Here is a 19,114-nt window from a genome sequence, read left to right as displayed (position 1 = left end):
AAGGTTTCGGAACAAGAGTAATCACCAGTGACCTCCTCAACCGGATGTTGACGAAGGTTGCTTACATACGGGTCTCGCAAAGGTTATTTGACGTGTCTGTTGCTGTTGAAAAATAACGACTACAGATTCGAGCAACAGAGAAGGTACGAAAGCACCAGTGTATAATTGGTTCTAAACGTAATACATGGGAAGCGTACAAGTTGTTTACATATCAAGGCTTCAGTAGTTTCTTACATTTTGATTTTCAAAGGCTCGGCAGATTTGACGTCGACCATTATGATTTATATCGAAAATGGCAACACTATAAACATCGCCGACTCCTTATCGTTGTTGGCAATAGTTCTTTTCCCAGAAATAATTGAGGATGTGTCTTCGTGTAAGCAGCAAAAGATAGATTAATTATAACAAATACTAATGTCAAACGTCCTGTCCACTTTGTAGCATGACATCTATTCGACATCTAAAAGAACTGCTGCTTGTTTCTCTCAGGTTGTAGAGTTCCAGAAAAGCTAGATGAAGGTTTTCTATAGACGAATGCCTAAGTAAATGAGGAAGTAATGCACGTTCTCCAAATATTTTAGACAGTAGGCAATAAAATAAGATACGTGCAGTGACCTGCTACATGTTTGCATTCATCGGTTTTCAGTTGCAGTTGTTAGAACTAGAAGTTTTAGAAATAAGCCAGTTTTCTCCGGAAATCTTTAGAACAATTAAGGGTGGTTCACAACACATAATGGTAATTTATAGCTAACATGTATTGATGTAATGTAATGCAGTCCATGTCATTACGACACTCTTCTAAGCACCATTGCTGCGGTCATCCTTTTTGAGTTTACAACCCTCCCCAAAAAAGAGCTTATATATGGCAATCTATACAAATGTCACAGTCAACTTAATAAAAGAGAGAGGTTGGTTGTTGATGTTAATCATGGCTAAATGTTTCCTGTTAACACTTGCAGCATTATTACATGGTCTTACCATTGCATCATTCTTGTACGCATTTTAATAGCACAGTGAAGCTTTGCACTTGAGCATAAGAGACACCTCTTTGCAAGTGTAGTGTTCAGTGCTGCCAGTGTTTCAAAGCATCGAAGTTGGGAAAATGTACCTTGTAATTTAGGTGAAAAAATGTGTTGTCACTTATCATAACCAAGAGACTTGATCAATAATTTGTAAAAAACATTAAATGGTGCATGACATGACATCTCTCCATTATTCTACATCTGTTACCAGCCCTACGTTTTCTTAAAGTCATCTGTTCATCTCCACATCACAAGTGACAGAATGTCTGAATTTGACCCGTGTGAATGTATATGGAACCATGAGAGTGCCATGCAGCGCCTCATCAATCTGGTAGGTGACATTTATATTTCACAGTGTTTTAATAGCTTGGCAGTCAGAGAAATCTTATAATTTCTAAGCTATGCATTCATCCCAAAATTATTTCTTTTTTTTTTTTTGACAATTTTCCAAACTATGCCAAAAATAACTAAAATGTCATAAAAAATAGTTGTATTTTCCTCTTTAAATTGTTTAATTCTTTTTCAAATTAGATAGATGATCAAAATGTTGAACATATTTTTGGAGATGTTCAAAATCCAAAATTTTACATTTTAATCTAAAGTAATATCTGTTCTTTGTGAAGAAAGTAAAGGTGCATACAAGCTTCAATGAAGTCTATTTTCCTTAATCTGTTACTGTAAAAGCCGTGTTTATTAAAATTCCTTTGTTTTTGTTTTTTAAATACAGTGGTACCTCGACATACGAGTTTAATTCGTTCCGTAACCTTGCTCGTATGTCAAATTGCTCGTATCTCAAAGCAATTTTCCCCATTGAAATTCATTGAAATGCCATTAATCCGTTCCAGCTCCCAAAACACCACCTCAGTTGTTTTTGTTAAGTGTTTTTGAATAAGAAAAAGTGTATTTACAAGAAGAAACATTTATTTATGAATAACAAATACATATTCTATAAAAAATATTAAATTTTTCGTTTGTGGAAGTGTGTGGGATCTGCTTCAGCAAATCACCGTAAATCGCTCGTGCCTTCTCACACATGATGCTTTGTGTTAAGGTTTCTCCTTGAAGCTGCTTCTCTGTCACCCACACAGTCAATAGTTTCTCCATCTTTTCATGGAGAGAAGTCCGGAGCTTAGAAATTATTGTAATGCCCCTAGCTGGCGTTGTACCCTTTATCAACTCCTGTTTAAGCTCAGAACATATCATTGATGTGCTACACCCGTACATCCTCGCCAAGTCAATTACTCGCACACCTTGCTCATGTTTTTCTATGATTTCGCGCTTTAATTCAATAGACATCATCTTCTTTTTCGGACCCATGGTTACAAAAATAAATGGGATAGTTTTGTAAATGTACAAAAAGCAAAAAAACGCGAACCCAACTTATCAAAAATGCTTCGAAAACGAGGGAAACAAGCACACAGACTGAGGTCTAGTCTGAGGTGGGAGAAACTGTTAGACACTGCACACGACCCCAACATCCGCCCCGCATGTTGAGGTCGTGTGCAGCGGTGTAGTGTGCGATTCCTCGTATCTCAAATCTTGCTCTTATCTCGAAGCAAAATATCGCTCTCTCGGCGGCTCGTATCTCAAAACACTCGTATGTCAGGGCACTCGTATGTCGAGGTACCACTGTAATAAAGTGTTTTTCACTCACTTCCTTTCTTGTAAAGAGATTATTGCATAATGTAAAAGCAAGCTATCAGTGTGGCAAACCTTTTCAGAAATCTGTGTGTTTTGTTCATTGTGTCACTTAGTTTATGAAATGCATGTTGCTTGTTGCTGTCACCTAAGATAATGTAATTCTGTTTCAGCTAAGGAGCTCACAGAACTCCTGCTCTGACAACCAGTGTCTTCAGGATAGTAAGTTCTGAATTTTGTTGTGCTGCAAACATTTCACATCAGTGTTTGGTTTTATTGTTTGATGTGACCTAAAAGCACTTACTCTTGTCTTACAAATGTTCATGCCTAAAAAGGGAGATTAGTAAATAAGTGTGTGTGTGTGTGTGCACACATGCATGCACTTAAATGCTAGTCCGTTGCAATAAATCTGTGATGTGATAAATTGACCTCCATAATTAGGATTTTGCTGTAAACTATTGGATATAAACTGCTTGTAAATGTAAGAAAAGGCGTTGTTTGTTTATTTGTATTGGTATATTGAAACAGTTGTTATAAATTTATAGTAACTGGGCAAAAGAAATTTTAGTAGTTAAAAGGATGTTAAAAATAGTTGACAGGAAGGGCATGTCATGCATGGTGATAGTTGGGACTGGGGGAGGAGAATAGCTCAGTCTAAGTGATTCGTTGTATATGGAATAAATGTCAGATTTTTTATCTTACGTGTTGTGACTGTTCATATTCAGGATAGTGGACTTATCAGGACCTTTTGCTAAATGATCAATTTGGATTATTTTTTTGTGAATATAAGTCATTCATATCTTATCACAAATTAAATTTAGAATAGATTCTTGTACACATTTGTTGCTGTTAAATCAGTGTAATTTTTTTGTCTTTTTAGCTTATGTTTCAAATTTAACATTTTTTAACAAGTTGAAAATAATTCATTTCAGGTGAGTTAAGAGTTAAATTGTTGAACATACATTAGCAAAACCATACTTTAGTGTTCATTCACCAACCAATGCAATGAACAAAAGAAAGTTGTCAAAATAAATTGGGAGCAAAACAAGGCATTAAGGATGATGATACTGTTTTTCCCCGTAAGATCGCATTAAAAGCAAGCAGAATTCACATAGAAATTGCCATGATTCTACTCAGTGCCAGGACCGAACTCTACACCTGATGGAGGATTCAGCACAATGATGATGATCATGCTGGGCTGGTTGGTGATAGCTACTGCACTCTTTTTGCTTAGACCCTCCAGCCTGCGCAACCATGGTGATGGCAAGCCTTCCCCTTCTGGTGTAAGTCATCAAGATCTGATCTCCTTTTTACTATCATTAGATCTTAATGAGGATGCTTGTTTAGCATTGTATTTTTGTTCATTTATATTCACACATTATACACATGATATACATTGCAGGAATTGATTAGGTTATTAGAAATTATTAACTTGAAAAAATGATACTGTCCCTAAATGTTGCGTTTATATTATTCTGAACTTAAACACTTCCCCCCTTGCTGGTAGTTTTCATCTCATGAGCAAATGTTTTTAAAAAAATGCAAAAAAAAATAAAGGCATTTTCCATCTAGAGATACTATATATCAAATGAGCATAAAAGAGATTTTCTGTTTTAGAGACATCACACTATGGCGTGTTAACATGATCACAATTTGCATGCACACATAAGTATCCATATCTAAGGTGACCAGACGTCCCGCTTTAGGCGGGACAGTCCCGCTTTTGACCTCTTGTCCCGCCTGCTCATCGAGCAGGACGCCTAATGTCCCGCTTTCTGGCTTTCTGGCAAGTCCATTAAATGTCCCGGTTGTCTTTAAAAATCACTTTTTTCGGCGTTTTTTGACGATGACGACACCATCATCGGCACGTGTCCCGCTTTCGCCCCCGAAACATCTGGTCACCTTATCCATATCTATGCACAAACATGAATGCACCATGACTGCAAAAAGTTACAAGCACAAGCTGTCATAATATTCAATGGATCAAAGTACAGTAGTCACCAGATGCAGGGAATCATCCATGATATCCAGAATATTTGCAGTGGCAAACCTGTGCAACAAAGATGATGAACTTTACAGTGTATGGTTGCCACAAATCAAGTTGCAGTCCGAAGATCCAAAACAAAAGTCATCCAGCATTTGAAAATGTAGATTAAAGATGCAGAAACACAGGAAAAATCTGCTGTAAAATGAGAAAACATATCCAGGAACAGATTTACAGCAAGATTTTTAATCCTGTTTAGAGAACTCGCTCATGGAAACAAAGTTACACTTTTGAGCAGTCAGCACCATCTTACCAGATGTTATCGAATGCAGCAGTGAAACTGTGTAGTGAGCATATGATCAAGACATCACATTGATGTAATTAAATGTAGGTAGCTCAATCATCATGTGTGTCTGCAAAGCCCTTCATTCTTTTCGTAGGTAAAACTGACAATATATTGCAGTTACTATCGTTAAAAAGCAGAGAAAAGATGTCGCATTGCACTGGGGTTATCTTGCAGTCAGTGTGCATAAAATGAAGAAACTTGACCAAAAGAAAAATCTAGTCCAGAATGATGATGAAAATCACTACAAAAAGGCTCAGGCCAAACCATGGACACTAAGCAAACATGTCATTAAGAGGTACACGCGGCAGAGAGCTAACCCACTCAAGCCAGCGAGATGAAGAGACATCACATAAAAGTGCCAAATGATGGTAGAATTGTAACATCTTTTCTTGTGTTTCTGTGAAGTTTCCGTTGACTTCATTGTGGTTTAAATGAGTGCATTTGGTCTATCCTTTTTACTCATGGTGAATAGATGCCATCAATTCTAAAACTCTAATTCTCATGCATATGTGCGTGGTTTTGTGGTGCAGCTTCCTAGCCCTTCTCGCCCAATACAGTGATGATCAGCTGTCCTGGGTTTAAATCTTGTACTGGACTGTTCTTTCTTTGTGTGGTACAGGCAGGCAGCTTAGCCATCATATAGTCAATAGTGCCTGGCTTATTGTACAACACTATTATCCTGCCTCATCCTTTCTCTCTCATCCATGGGGGGCTTTATTTGTCTTTTGGGTTGTTTTTTTTTAGGGTGGAGGACCAGGAAACCCACCACCTCCTGGGCCACAAGTTCATTAAATGACATCTGATGATTAAGAAGGCTCCTCGCATTTGGAATGAAATGTTATCATCTGGATACACCTGATGTTTGTGATAATAAGAATCAATATGCATTTCTGAAGAAGTGCATGAGGATGATTCTACATGAATGTGCCATAGTGGGGCTTGATCTACACCATTAAAAATAAACAGGAAAGAGGACAGTCTGAAAAAAAATATTTTATTGCATCTGTCACTGATAACAAGTTTAAGGAAACATTTACAGGGTGCTGGGATCATTGATTATTCTTAGGGCTTTGTTTTGTTTTTTTAATTTTTTAGTTGTTTTGTTTGGTTTTTTTTTTTTTGGTTTTTTTTTCACTTTTTGTATCTGCACACTTGCATTCATCTTATTTGTAGGGCCATATTTAGTTAATTCTTTGTAGATACTGCAGTGGCATAGAACTTCCCAACACATTGAGACTCTAATTGAATTAAGGAGAAAATTTTCTGTTATAAATAAGATGTACATCTACAGCAAAGTGCATGGAGCTAACTTTATTTCATAAGTATTTATTATGTGTAAACTTATTATCTTATAGCTGCCAGTTTTGAGTTTCCATAAGCTGAGTTGCATATAAAATTTTCTTACATGAAAGTGTCTTGTTGAAACTATTTTTCTACAGTTTTATATGATGCCCAAAGTGTCTGTGCAAACAAGATGTCTTCATGAAAGGAAGGGCTAAGATAAAAGGGTGTACCAATTAAAAACCAGTTGATATTGTGCTGTGTTTCATTGAATATATCATTTCTTGCAGTTTAGAGTTAAGTTTTATCTTGTTTATTCTAAAACTTAAGCCGCACACAGTAGTGATGGTAGTTTTTCTCCTAAATTAGCCCAGACATTTCCCAAGATTTTTATGTCTTTCATTACTTTTTTTTTAAATGTATGATTCGTACTAGTAAATTGATTTATATATATTTTCTTTAAAGTAAGTCAACCTTAACATCATAATACTAGTTGATGAATTGTGGTTGTTTTAATTGTTGATACAGGTGCAGGTAAAGTAAATTTCTGAAGTAATGTACATTACAGACAGAATTTGATGTGAATCCAAATATAAATGTGTACAGACATTATTTGACACTTGAGTGCAATCAGTTTGAAACGTTTCTTTTTAATTATTCTGCTTCATGAGAGGCTATTGTTATTGTTTGCAGTTTTTCATTTGTTAAGAAATTTTTATTTCTGGTCAAAGGGCTTAAAGTTTAGGTGACGGTAAATTTACAGAAGAAAAAAAATTCCAAACGTTCATGTTTAAGATTTTCTTTCTCTTACCGAGAAATGGCATACTCATGTTTCTCAGTTCAACTGTTGCAGATTCAAGGGATTTGAATGAACTGTATCTAGATTAGCACTCAGCTTTTGATTTTCTTCTTCAGAGAGCAATAGTTTTTGTTTTGTGTTTTTAACAGGAAATGTGAGAAATGCAGATATTGTGCTATCCCTCTCATTTCTAGAATTGTTAAACTAAGTATAAATTTCTGAAATTATTGACATTTGGGGGAGGAATGAAAAAGATGACTCGGTTATTTTTCTGAGTTTATTTTGACAAAATTGTGAGTGTGTATATAAGTATAATTGAAAATCAGTTATTTTTACTTCTCCCGTTGAAGAAGTAATTCACCTTCTGAGCCAGTCAGGAAATTATGCTTGCATTCACTTTAAAGCACACTGCAAGCAGTTCCAGGGACCTTACCTTAAGTGTCTTCACAAATATTTTATTCTTTTTCATACCTACCTTGTGGGTTGTTAAAGTAACAATAAACTATTCTTTTCCAAAATTGTTGCATTATTTATTTAAAACTAGCAAAATCGGCTCAACTGTTTTAAACATTTACTTCAAAATGAGTGGTGCCAATTGCAAAAGTGTATGCTGCAAGCATGGCCCATAAAAATTCTACTTAAAACCACAGGTGGGATGCTGATGAAATCACCTTTTATTCGTACAGTTTGCCCATCATTCTATGAGATTGAGTTTATTGTGGTGTTTTTAAAAAGAAGAAAAAGTATATTTATATAGCGCCTTTCTCCAGCATCAGCTGCTCAAAGCACTTAATGTATTTGCATAGCACGCTTCCCCTGAAAAAGACGAGTGCTGCACCGCACGAGATCAAGCCAGAAAAAGCCAATTTCTCTTTGAATAAATGCAGTAAGAAGATCAAGCCATGTAAAGGTCAGCTTGAAGAATACCATGTAGGGAAAAAAGTCAACTTCAGCAAAAGGGAAATTACCCTGCACAATGATGGCTGGATCTAAAGATAATTGTTCAATCGTTTCATCAAGCCATACAAGCAAAGAAGTTGAAGCATTACATCATGTAAACAAGTGTTTACAAAGCACTATCTGGATGCACAACAATTGTAGAAGTAAATGGTACAAATCACAGACCATGAAGGAAGTGGCAGAATATGGAGACCATCAACAAAGACTTCAATGGCATCTGTCCATTTAAACAGGGAAAAAGGCAGAAAGCCTCAGACAATCCAGTATACAAAGGAACTAAAGGAAGATGTCGATCAACAATTTGATGATGATAAAATCAGAACAGATAGTAGACAAAAACAGTAGGCTGCCCTAATCAGCCTGCTAGGCCTGAGGACATCACTCTCATCTCCATTTGTTTAAAGGAGATATTGGGAAGTAGGGAATGCTTTAAAATATATTGGTAATAGTTCATTCCTCTGATGATAAAATTTCATGTTTCCTCATCTTGTTGCTAGTATATTTTTTTTTTTGGAGTGTGCACGAGTGGCCTTAAATTTAAGTACCTATAGCAAATATTAAAGCTGCCAATGAGCACAGTCCACTTACTTATATTTTACAAACATTTCATCACAGAGGTCTTTTGCTTATTTTTCTGCTACCTGAAAATTTTCTATCCTATAACTGTAATTTTTTTTTTAAATTCTTGGTATGTAAGTTTATCATGTGTTTCAGAAATATGATGAAATAACGAATCCTTGGTGTTAGTGTTAAGATTTGGGTTTGGAGTTTTAGACCACCTTTCTGAAAGAAAAAATTGATGATACAATGAGACATTCCACTTGTCATGAACTTGCTTTGAATTCTCCTGTCCTATCTCTTGATGTTATGTTTGGTGTTGTTTTCGATTGTTAAAGATTGTCATCAAGGGAATAAAACAAAGTTTTGTGCTTTGTAATGACAGCTTGTGATTTAATGGGGTTTTGTGACAGAATTTGAGTTTATTTTGACTAAGGATTGTCATCTTAGTTAATTTGTTGCGTTTACAAACAAGTCCTCCCCCAAAATCCTAGCTCACTCTGTCTCTGTTCCCTTAACTGTGACCAGACATGATGAGATGCAGCAATGGTGAAGACACACCACTGGGACCTATTCTGCACCCCTTTCAGTAGATTTCCGAGCTGGAAACCTGTCCACTCCTTGGTGTTGCTTGCCCCATCACACATCCCTGAAAAACTGTTTTGGGTAGCATAATCCTAGCTCTACCTCCTCCCAACTTGCCAAATTTTATTGCAAAAGACCATCACAGTTATGATGACTTTAAAGACCAACCTGAATGGTTTGCGTTTTTTTGTAGATATCTTCTTCCTAATCACCGCCAGTGGAGCATAGAGCCGCAATTGGTAGATATAGACAATATAAACCTAATCTGTAAATTTCAGCCTCCAAAACCAATCCCTTAATTATCCACTACCAAAGTACGTGACTCGCACCTGCGATCAACTAGCGCTGCTAACAGTGTACTATGTCACACTGGTACAGCATTGCCAGCCATCAACACCAATCAGAGCGACAGTTATTCAGACACTGAAAGTCTGCATTTCTCGTGCTAAGGTAGTAGTAGTTCAGAACCACGAGAAATGCAGACTGTCAGTATCGGAATAGTCCAAACTCTCACTCATTCTCTCTGATTGGTCTTGGCTGCTGGCAACCTTGTGAATGGTGCACTAGCGTGATGTAGTACAGTGTTACGGCACTCATTGGTCGCAGGTGCGAATTGTAGCAGATAATTAACAGATGGATTTTAGAGGATGAAATTTACAGGTTACTTTTATACCGCCTATATCTACTGATATCTGAAAAAAATGCAAACCATTCAGGTTGGTCTTTAATTAAGGTTACTACCATGACTGAGTATACAATTAGCATGACCACTTTTGAGTAATCTTCTGGTTTATTTTTGACCTTGTATTAAAATGCTCAAATAGTATGTGCTAAACAGATATTAGAAAACAAATGTTAGCTTTGCTGTTCCATCTTAAAAGTGATATTTAGCTTGGAAGAGACACTGTCATAAGACTTAAGGAAAAAGAGCAGTGGAATTCTGTTCACTTTTAATTGAAGGCAAAGGTGGATAGTAATAACATTCTAGACAAATTCAGGGTAACTAGTTCAAAAAAATTTGTATATGCATCATATCTGGTATTACATTTGCCAATCCCTATAATTCTCAAGCTGTAAAGTAGTTTAGCTGTCAAGAACCAAGCTCCTTTTACTTCTTTGTGGGTATTTGCAAATGTCTCATCTAAGGCTTTACGCTTTTTAAACATTTATTTTCATTGAATACTTCAGAAACACCTAGCATATCCTTGTCATGAAAATGTACCAGTGTGCTTTAAGTTAGAAAGTTAGAAAATAACTATAAAAGTATTCATGGTTAAAAAAAAATAGTGTGTACTTTAATTTGTCATGACAAATGCTCCATTTATCAAAATATCTTTTGTAAAAGCAAGTCTTTAAATGAAATTGAGGATGACACACAAATCTGTGATTTGTACATGTAGACATTCAGTCACCCTATTAGTACTCTGCCCATCCATCATGCAATGGTATTAGTACCAATATGGATAAACTTTGTGGAAGTCTCATGCAAACCCAAAGGTAACAAAAATATTCAGACTTTACAAAGATGTAATCAACCATTTAATTTTATCTAAATTTTTCTTATTAGCTAATTATGATTAATGCTAAACTGTACATCAATGAATTTTATTGATATACTTGAGAATACATTTCATATAAAGAATAAAGAACTAGTTAAAGTTATTTTACATAAAAATATTCGATTTGCACAAGTGCTAACCCTATCATCCACAATCATCTCACTAGTCTGATTGTCTAACCTTTTGTTGCCCCTGCCTCATCTTCTCAATCAATATTTCAGAGTTTTCATGAAAGACTGTTAAAGACAGAACTTCTTCGGACCGTAGAAAAAGAATGATTTCGAACGTGAGGGAATGTAGGTGTACACACAGTGATGACAATTAGTGGTCAGTTGTCTCCAATACTACCCCGTTAATCCTACCTTCCCTTGCCCGGGCAAAACCATTTTAAAAACCACCCATAAAAAGTTCTGCCTTTAATGAAACAAGTCACACACAATACCTATTAATGTTTTTTAAGTGAACAATCTATCTCCATTTGGAATGTAAGTCACCTTCTTCTGTAAAGGTCTTCTTTGACTTAACAAGGAGCCAGTAATATCTGACAATATGAAGAAAACATGAAAGTCTTGGGGGAAAAAAGCTGTTACGATACCATGGAAGCTCTGCATGTCAAGTATTATGCTGTTTCCCACCTCTTGATTTCATTAAAAATTATGAACCACAAAATATCAAAATATGTTTAGCCTACAATTCCTTTTGATAGTACCCTTTCTGCTATATGGGCACTAGCCTGTAACACAAAGGACTGGAAACTAAAGAGGAAAACTGATAAAAACAGGATTTGTTTTAGTGTAGGATGGGTAAGTAGTAGTAGTAATTTTCTTAAATTATTAGTCAACAACCACAGAGGGTAACAAATTTTGTTCACTTAATGGACAAATAAGTTCTAAAAAATATCGGAATAGAATGGAGTAATGGTAATGCAAGGTAAACAATTACAAGATAAAGGTCATATCTTTAAGCTATTGAATTCAGTTTCACCGGTTAAGACTTACAACGCTAACAAACAATCCAAGACTAGCCATTATTCTCCACAGACATTAAGCCCAGAACTGTCTGACCATCTTAACAGATAAATTAACATTGCATTAGCCTATCACCTTCTTTATCATCCGCTAATACTCTTGAAGTATCATAGGGACATTGAGAAGGCAGCTGATGGTTTAGTGCAGCGTGGCCATGTGAACTCTGCTGCTGAATGTGCTCATATACTGGCATAGCCCCTACCATCTCTTGGATTTTTTTTCATTTCTGATCATGTCTCTCCTAGTCTTGTTCAATGCCCATCTAAGACATCTCAATTCACATTAGTTTTGTTTCCTGGCCTTGGTCAGCATCCAAGTCTAGAACTGATTGGCTAGGGTAGGTAGGAACACTGTATTGATTAGCTACACATCACATGGCCAGGAGTCTAATGAGTGGGTCAACTGAAGCTGTTATTGTTTGGTTTGGGCATTCAGGTCTGTATCTATCTTGCCATTCTCTATAAAACTTGAAAATGCTGCCCTATGTTTGTATGATGTGGCACTGATGTTATCTTAAAGTGAATTGTGTTCTACTGACTGTCATGACTATCTTGGACCAATTTTGCAAAATGCTGACATGAAGTTACACAACCCGTCACAAAATTAATCTTTCTCATATTCAACAAAAATGCCCAAATGGTTTTCAAATCACTAAAGAAGCATGCACATATGAAGTAAATGCTCAACTTAAAAGCTACTCATATTTATAACTTTGTGACACAAGGAATTCACAAGCATGTAATCATTACCATTCTCTGGGGATTTTTTTCAACTTAATACCTTGATCCTAGACTGTTATCTTTGTACACAGCAGTCTCCATTTTACATGTACAAATAGCACAATAGCACTAGCAAGTACAACTTTGCAAGTAATTCCAAATAGTTCAGTGCCTCTTCTTTTCAGTACTCTGTTTGGGCAGAAGAGTATTCTTCTAAACATAACAGCATCCCAATTCTTGGTAAGATTCTCAAAGCATTTTCTGTGAACTTTCTTGTTTCCACCAAAAATTTTTACTACGAATATTTTACTACGCCCATACTAGACCATTGAACAAAATCATTCTTTTCCCAGTGTTTTGTTTACTTTTTTCTTCTTTCACCATTTCCTTCTAAAATGTAAACAATAGCATTGTTTTTCAGACACAGACTGTAATTGTCTTTATCAGTATTTTAATGTTCTGTGTAACCAGTTTTGTTCATTTTCCAAATCAGCACTTGACCAGTCAGTAATGTAAGGATCTGAGCACAGTCTCTTGTACATTGGAAAGATGTGCTATATAAAGCTGTATTATTATTGTTATTATTATATAAAAGGTTAATAAATTAATAAAATGTGAAGGTGGACAGTCCCATAAAATCACATCAATAACTTCATCACAATAAGGACTCGCATTTGGCTCTCACAAATAAAAGGCACAATGCTGCCTTCACCATGAACGACATCGCAGTTGGCTCTCATGACAGCCATACTCAATGTCCACTCTGGCTGATAGAATTTAAATGCACGTCTTGCCTGAAAAGCACAGTTTGATTGAAATTTTATGATGATGGCGATAGGTGAAAGCCACACAATATTCACCTCACATAAAAAGTTGTCGCCAGATCTTGGTGGCAGCATGTGATTAACACATCCTTGAACTTGTCTAATAAGGTCAGTAACTGTGATCTGCGAATGTTTTCATAGAACATTATCTCTTCCAAATGATGTTTGCCATTGAAGTAAGGAAAAAGTCTGGCAAAGAGCTGCAGATCATCAAGATTTTTGGCTGCTGGGCACTTAAGCACAGCTGCTTTGTCAGCAGCACTCAATTCTTTCAGCAGGGTGCCATGCTTCTGCCACTGGGCTTTCATTTCCTCTGTAACAATGGTTCCATCACTGGAAACCTGCCATCAAGATGATGACAATCAATGTCAAAAAATCACTTTAGCAAATTAAACTTAAACATTAAAATTTTTTTATCCTTTAAAATTCTAATTAAGCACACACGTGATAATATAGGGATATGGATAGCCGAGTGGTTAGTACTGGTTTCAGTTCAGTACCAGTGTGGCACAGTAAACTTGCCATTGTCAACCCAGCTGTCAACAATGGATACTTGACTGACAGAGGCTTGAAGAAGGTATGTCAATGAGAGGTATGGGATTTGGCCACCACCCTCAAGAAAAAAAAAATCAACTGGCCCCAAGGAAAAAAATGTTTCTAGCACCTCACTCCCCAAATAACATTTAAAAAAGTTAGGGAACAGCCTTTTTACTTTTTTTTATGTGTATATGGACAGTTTTGTGTAAGTAGCTTTTTTAGATAATATGTGCAGCTTTGTATATTTTCTCATTATTCTGTGTGACAAAATGTCAAACCTGCGTTCAACAGCTCCAAAATTTCTCTGTCATGCACTTTTCAAATTTTTTTCATTAATTCAAGAAGATCGTTCCCTACAGAATTGTCATTCTTTCATTTCTTTAGGCAATTTCCAAAACATCAGGTGAGAACATATTATGAACACTATAGTGGGATTAAATTAAATTTATGACACACAGTTCATAAAGCATACATGAAGGAACAAAAGCAATTTTCATATCATACCTCAAGAGATGGAGACTTGGATAAATGTTTGCCTGTCATGGAAGACAATAAGCCAGGTAAAATCATGGCTGAAGGCACAGGTAATCCACTTGCGCTTTCATCACTATTGATGGATGCCACATCAGACATACTTGGTGCTCGTTCCAGGTTAGTATGGTCATCCATCACGTAACTAAAAAACGACTCCTCAACTACCTGCGGCTGAGACAAATACCCTTGTTACTTAATTCAGTCATCACTGAAATAGCTCCAGCATGCATATGTGTGTACTTATGTGTGTGTGTTTGCACATGCACACACAAAACATGGCTTTCTGAGACCCACTAACACACAAAAACTTTAAAAATACATACACATGTACCACAAATCAGGGGAAAAAATCCTGCTTTCTCAATCTGCTGATGATGATAATACTTTTTTTTAGACTAAAGGATTTCAAATTTTAATCAATTATAGTAAATTATGTGAAAACCATCTAAAAAATACATTTCTGTCAAATTTGATACACCTTTTCTCTTATCTCCCGCAATCTGTTGCAACTGACATGAACCTACTTTTTTGTATCAGCTTATATTATCTTAGTTTATTAAATGTTTAAAATTTGAATAAACTCTCCCACATTCACACATCAGAGTCACAGGTATACGAAAAGTCATACTCAAATGCATACTAAACATACGTGTATATTAGAAGATGAAAATTCTGCTATAGAGATACTGGCTCCAAAAGAACCCTGGCCTTTTCTGTCTGGGCGCACAAAGAATATGTAGGTGTGCAGCTGCATGAGAAGCCCCTGCTGCAGCATCCAGACCACAATCTGCACTCTCTGTGCCTGCAGCTGTGGATGCTCCAGCATGTCTCGCTTCTCTCTCAGCAGGCATGGCAGTGAGAACTCAGAGAGCTCCAGATGCAGTGATCTGCCTGGAAAATGCTCCACAAAATCTTCCACCAATGTGGAGTTGACCAGCGTGTTAGCCATTGGTGACAGAATGTAAACATTACTCTCACACAGAGGGTAGATGACTCTAGCTTTGCCCCAATACACCAGATGGCATGCCAGTGCAAATACCTGTAAAATGTAGACATGCATTATAAAAGACTTGAAACATTTCTTAACATTTCATAATTAACAAGTTCACAATGCAAAAAAATATTGTGCTAGCATCTTTAGTTATATTCACAATATTCGTAAAATAATATATAAGTAAATATTTCCCACTAATTTATACTTCATCTTAGCCAAGGATATCATTTCTGCTTCCATGCGAAGGCCAGCTTTTTAAATGTGCTCTTAAACTACTTCTGACTTCTGGTAAGTTTGTAAAACATAGACTTACATACATAGTAAGTTTTTCAGTAATATTCTTTATTCTTAATGATCACATAATATCACAGATTCTCTCAGCTTTGGATGTGTAGTAATAGTATGGGTGGGAGCCAGAAATTTTTCTGGGACTGAAGACTTTTCGAGAACCATGTAGCACTAAAGCATACGCATAAAACGTTAAATGACACATATGGTCGCATCTGTGTTTCATTGTTTTCACTCTTATAACACACATATTACAAGTCATACATTGTCGTTGATAGTTCACAATATTGTGAAACATCCGTTTCAGCAAGGGACACAATAGTGATATCTATTGCCACAATACAATGAATTATCACTTTATGATTCATAGTCCATGGCTCTTTGTAATATATAAAAAAAAAATTTTAATTTTACTTTCCGTCCCTGTTCTGCCCTAAGATTTTTTTCTCAGGATGAAAATCCATCCTCAGGATGGAGAGCTCCCACCCCTGTAATAGCCTCCTTATTTAGCAGATGAATTTTCTCTGGATGTGGCACCTACCATCAGCTAGTGCATCTGCAATTAGATTCTAGGGCTTCTGACCAAGAATGCTAGAGCTGTTAAGAATCTATCATCCTGTAAGTCCATTCTGTGCTGACCTGTGACAGGCTAAGATCGCAGTCCAGGGCCAACGTTTGCAAGTTCTTTAGTGGAGTGACCATCTTGATCATCCGCACCAAAGCTGGGGATGCATCCATGGGGAGGCTGTCCAAGACTTCACCTTCTGGCTGTAGGAAAAGCAGTCCATGATATGGCCGCAAAGATGACAGACATCGTTTCATGTCCTCTGGTTCAAGATGTATTACATGGGATCCTGTGACAATCACATGAACCTGCGAAGTGCAAAGCAATACTTAGATAAATTGGAGGTCAAATCTAAAAATAAAATAGCAAGCCTAAAACAAGACAAGATTATCTTATTAAACTGCCATTCATTTGGATACCATTAAGCTGTACCTCAATTGAAAGATTCTCAGTTTCAACCTATTTTACTGCAATCAACAAGTAGAATCAATTGCAGTTTTTTCCTTAACCAGAGAAAAGGGTATTTCAATCCCTGGCTCAAACATGGTCATGAACAAGGTTTAAAGTGGAAAAAGTTCCTAAAAGGTGTTGACATTCATCTTTGCAGCTGACTGATTGAACCCTCACCTCAAAATAGAAGAGAAAAGTATGTAAGCATAAACATAACATGCTTATTAATATTACCCTTTAGTGCTAATGACTATATGACTATGTGATACAAACCTTGTGAGGCATACAGAAATTAACTTCAATCCATCTGTTAATATGAAGAGAAACCATTCCCCTCTCAACAAGACCCACATAAACTTGCTTGAGTTCCTTGGCTATCTGACTCCTCTGAAGGATGAGGCGGAAAGGATTCTTAATACAATCCTCTGGTAGGGCTGCTACTTCATCAAACACTGAGCGAATGATCTTGGACTGTAACGATAGGTACTGACACCGCTCTTCTTCATGGCGCAAAGCAACTATAAGCTGTTTGGCCAAAGTATGGTAGCAGTCTATTGCAGAATCTATAATGTTGGCTCTCAAGGCAAATACAGCATTGACAGTGTTGATCCGATGGTGTTTCCCTGTGACATTCTAGAAACAAAAAAATTCAGAAAATCATCATCTTGTTCAATGTTAATTACTACACATACATGCATAATTTAGTAAAAGAAATGTTGTCACCTGTGTGTGCATGCACATTATGTTTACTTTCTGCAGAAGGATGCAATAAATTCTAAGACTTGATGTAGTATATAACCATTAGAACAGAATGATACCACTATTGATCTGTGTACTTATGCATGTTTATCAGACAAATTAATATACATATGTGTGCTTGTGTATGTGCAAATGTCCATGTAACTATGTGCATTTGCTTTGTTTTATAGAAGATGATAACAATTGGGTTTTTCCAATTACAAATTTAAAATGACACTGGGCACCCTACCTTATGAAATAAATGTTCAATTTTTTTTTTTTTAATTTAAAAAACTTTATGACTTGGATGACAATTACAGTTCATTTATTGTTGAAACTACAACCTAAACCTCTATATTTATATATGATGTGCAGCACAATGCCAGCAACCTACATAGTTTACTAACTGCTGAATATCGTAATTAAAATAATAACTCTAAAATCCTTTGATAGTGTAAACACAAGTGTGCAAGCCTTTACCTGTGTTTGCTGCTGTTTTGATGTGGACTTCGGTGAATGTTCTAGCTGCACTGGAAACCCCACAAATCTGACTTCGTCGATCTTTACATTGAACTTGCTGCCACAAAGTCTTGTTTTAACTGCCAACAGGTTTGCAAGAGTTTTGTCTTCAAATCCAACTAACATGCTATTGTGAATCAGTGTTGATGTTTGTTGCTTTCTTCCTTCGGATAACCTGTCTTCAGAAATCTTAAGGGCGTATGGATTTTGCCGCGATATGAACGAGCTTTCTTTGACATTTTCAGACTCAAAGGGATAACGAAACAGAAGTCGGTCTCCTCTTGTACCTGACGTAACCAAAATAATTGCCACTGGATTCAGCTCCGACATTGTTTATTTGAAAATTTCCCGCATGAAACATTAGCTTTTCTATTAAATTTGTTTACTTTTTATTGGTTGCACTATGCTGGCAATTGTTTGTGTCTTAACATACATGTACTCACAACTTTAGGGGACGTAACTTGTGCGTGATTTCAGTTACCTCCCTTTCAAACGGAACTCTTCCTACCCTTGTTTGTCCTTTCGTTTTCACCGCGAATTATACACGGCGGTGCACAAAGAACTTTTCACCACCGAGCTGTCCGATTTCAAAAATTTGCATAGAAAATGCAAGCTTTAATGTTCAATATAAATCCAAAAGTAAATTTCAGTTGTCCGAAATATCTTAAGTAAATAGTAAATGCCCATTAAAATTAATAATTCCTTTTCTTTTTCTTTCTTAAGGTAATAATACCAAAGAATTAATTTTGTCTTTGATTTCTGTTGGAATTCTCCACCAATTCCTACAACAAGGAGGTGGAACTTGTCCCTACTTTTAAATATACCTGGAAACGGTCTCCGATCCTGTCGGGAGAATTTTTCCAAATCTCATCGGGCTGCCTGTTCTGTGTACCTGCAAGCAGGACCAGCAGGCAGGCTGTCGATCCTTCGATCGTTGGTTCAGCGGCCGTGTGACTTCTGAATGTTACTGTGTCTGTTTGGCGGATATGAATAGGTTATGGTATAGTTTATGCTTTTATATCAAGCTTCCCCGAATCGCCCTCTGGGATAAATATAAAGTGTTATTTAGCGGACGTCAAGGAAATGGTGGGAAAATATTGTGTTGTCTGCCCAAAATTTCTAAGACCAAAAAAAAAAAAAAAGAAGTGAAATCGCATTAAAATAGTTGATATTAATTATAGAAATT

At 36.4% G+C, this 19,114-nt stretch overlaps 2 protein-coding genes across 2 annotated transcripts; one reads left to right on the top strand and one right to left on the bottom strand.

The window, feature by feature from the left end:
- The first annotated feature begins 5 nt into the window (after positions 1 to 5).
- Positions 6 to 8,967, top strand: LOC112562079 (small integral membrane protein 14-like). Its single transcript, XM_025235077.1, has 5 exons — positions 6 to 143; positions 1,234 to 1,353; positions 2,834 to 2,882; positions 3,798 to 3,943; positions 5,735 to 8,967. Exons 2-5 carry the CDS (start codon positions 1,285 to 1,287, stop codon positions 5,780 to 5,782), a joined length of 312 nt encoding a protein of 103 aa, XP_025090862.1. The 5' UTR covers positions 6 to 143; positions 1,234 to 1,284; the 3' UTR covers positions 5,783 to 8,967.
- A 1,127-nt stretch (positions 8,968 to 10,094) lies between these two features.
- Positions 10,095 to 18,422, bottom strand: LOC112563263 (GATOR complex protein NPRL3-like). The gene is made up of 6 exons (XM_025237104.1): positions 17,890 to 18,422; positions 16,945 to 17,304; positions 16,296 to 16,529; positions 15,024 to 15,413; positions 14,345 to 14,545; positions 10,095 to 13,644 (listed from the first exon to the last, which is right to left on the bottom strand). The coding sequence occupies exons 1-6, from the start codon at positions 18,256 to 18,258 to the stop codon at positions 13,336 to 13,338; spliced, it is 1,863 nt and encodes a 620-aa protein (XP_025092889.1). The 5' UTR covers positions 18,259 to 18,422; the 3' UTR covers positions 10,095 to 13,335.
- Positions 18,423 to 19,114: the final 692 nt, after the last annotated feature.

Source organism: Pomacea canaliculata, linkage group LG4 (assembly GCF_003073045.1).
Source record: "Pomacea canaliculata isolate SZHN2017 linkage group LG4, ASM307304v1, whole genome shotgun sequence".
NCBI classification, from domain to species: Eukaryota; Metazoa; Mollusca; class Gastropoda; order Architaenioglossa; family Ampullariidae; genus Pomacea; species Pomacea canaliculata.
This window is presented reverse-complemented; position numbering and strand designations above follow the sequence as displayed.

Bases quoted from the DNA above. Each gene is read 5' to 3' on its own strand.
- LOC112562079 (XM_025235077.1), top strand. From the start codon at position 1,285: ATGTCTGAATTTGACCCGTGTGAATGTATATGGAACCATGAGAGTGCC. The intron at 1,354-2,833 runs GTAGGTGACATT...ATTCTGTTTCAG, and splicing joins TGCAGCGCCTCATCAATCTG to CTAAGGAGCTCACAGAACTC. The intron at 3,944-5,734 runs GTAAGTCATCAA...GTTTTTTTTTAG, and splicing joins GCAAGCCTTCCCCTTCTGGT to GGTGGAGGACCAGGAAACCC.
- LOC112563263 (XM_025237104.1), bottom strand. From the start codon at position 18,258: ATGTCGGAGCTGAATCCAGTGGCAATTATTTTGGTTACGTCAGGTACA. The intron at 15,414-16,295 runs GTCAGCACAGAA...TACATTTTACAG, and splicing joins GCGATCTTAGCCTGTCACAG to GTATTTGCACTGGCATGCCA. The intron at 14,546-15,023 runs GTATGTTTAGTA...TATTTGTCTCAG, and splicing joins TTTCATCTTCTAATATACAC to CCGCAGGTAGTTGAGGAGTC.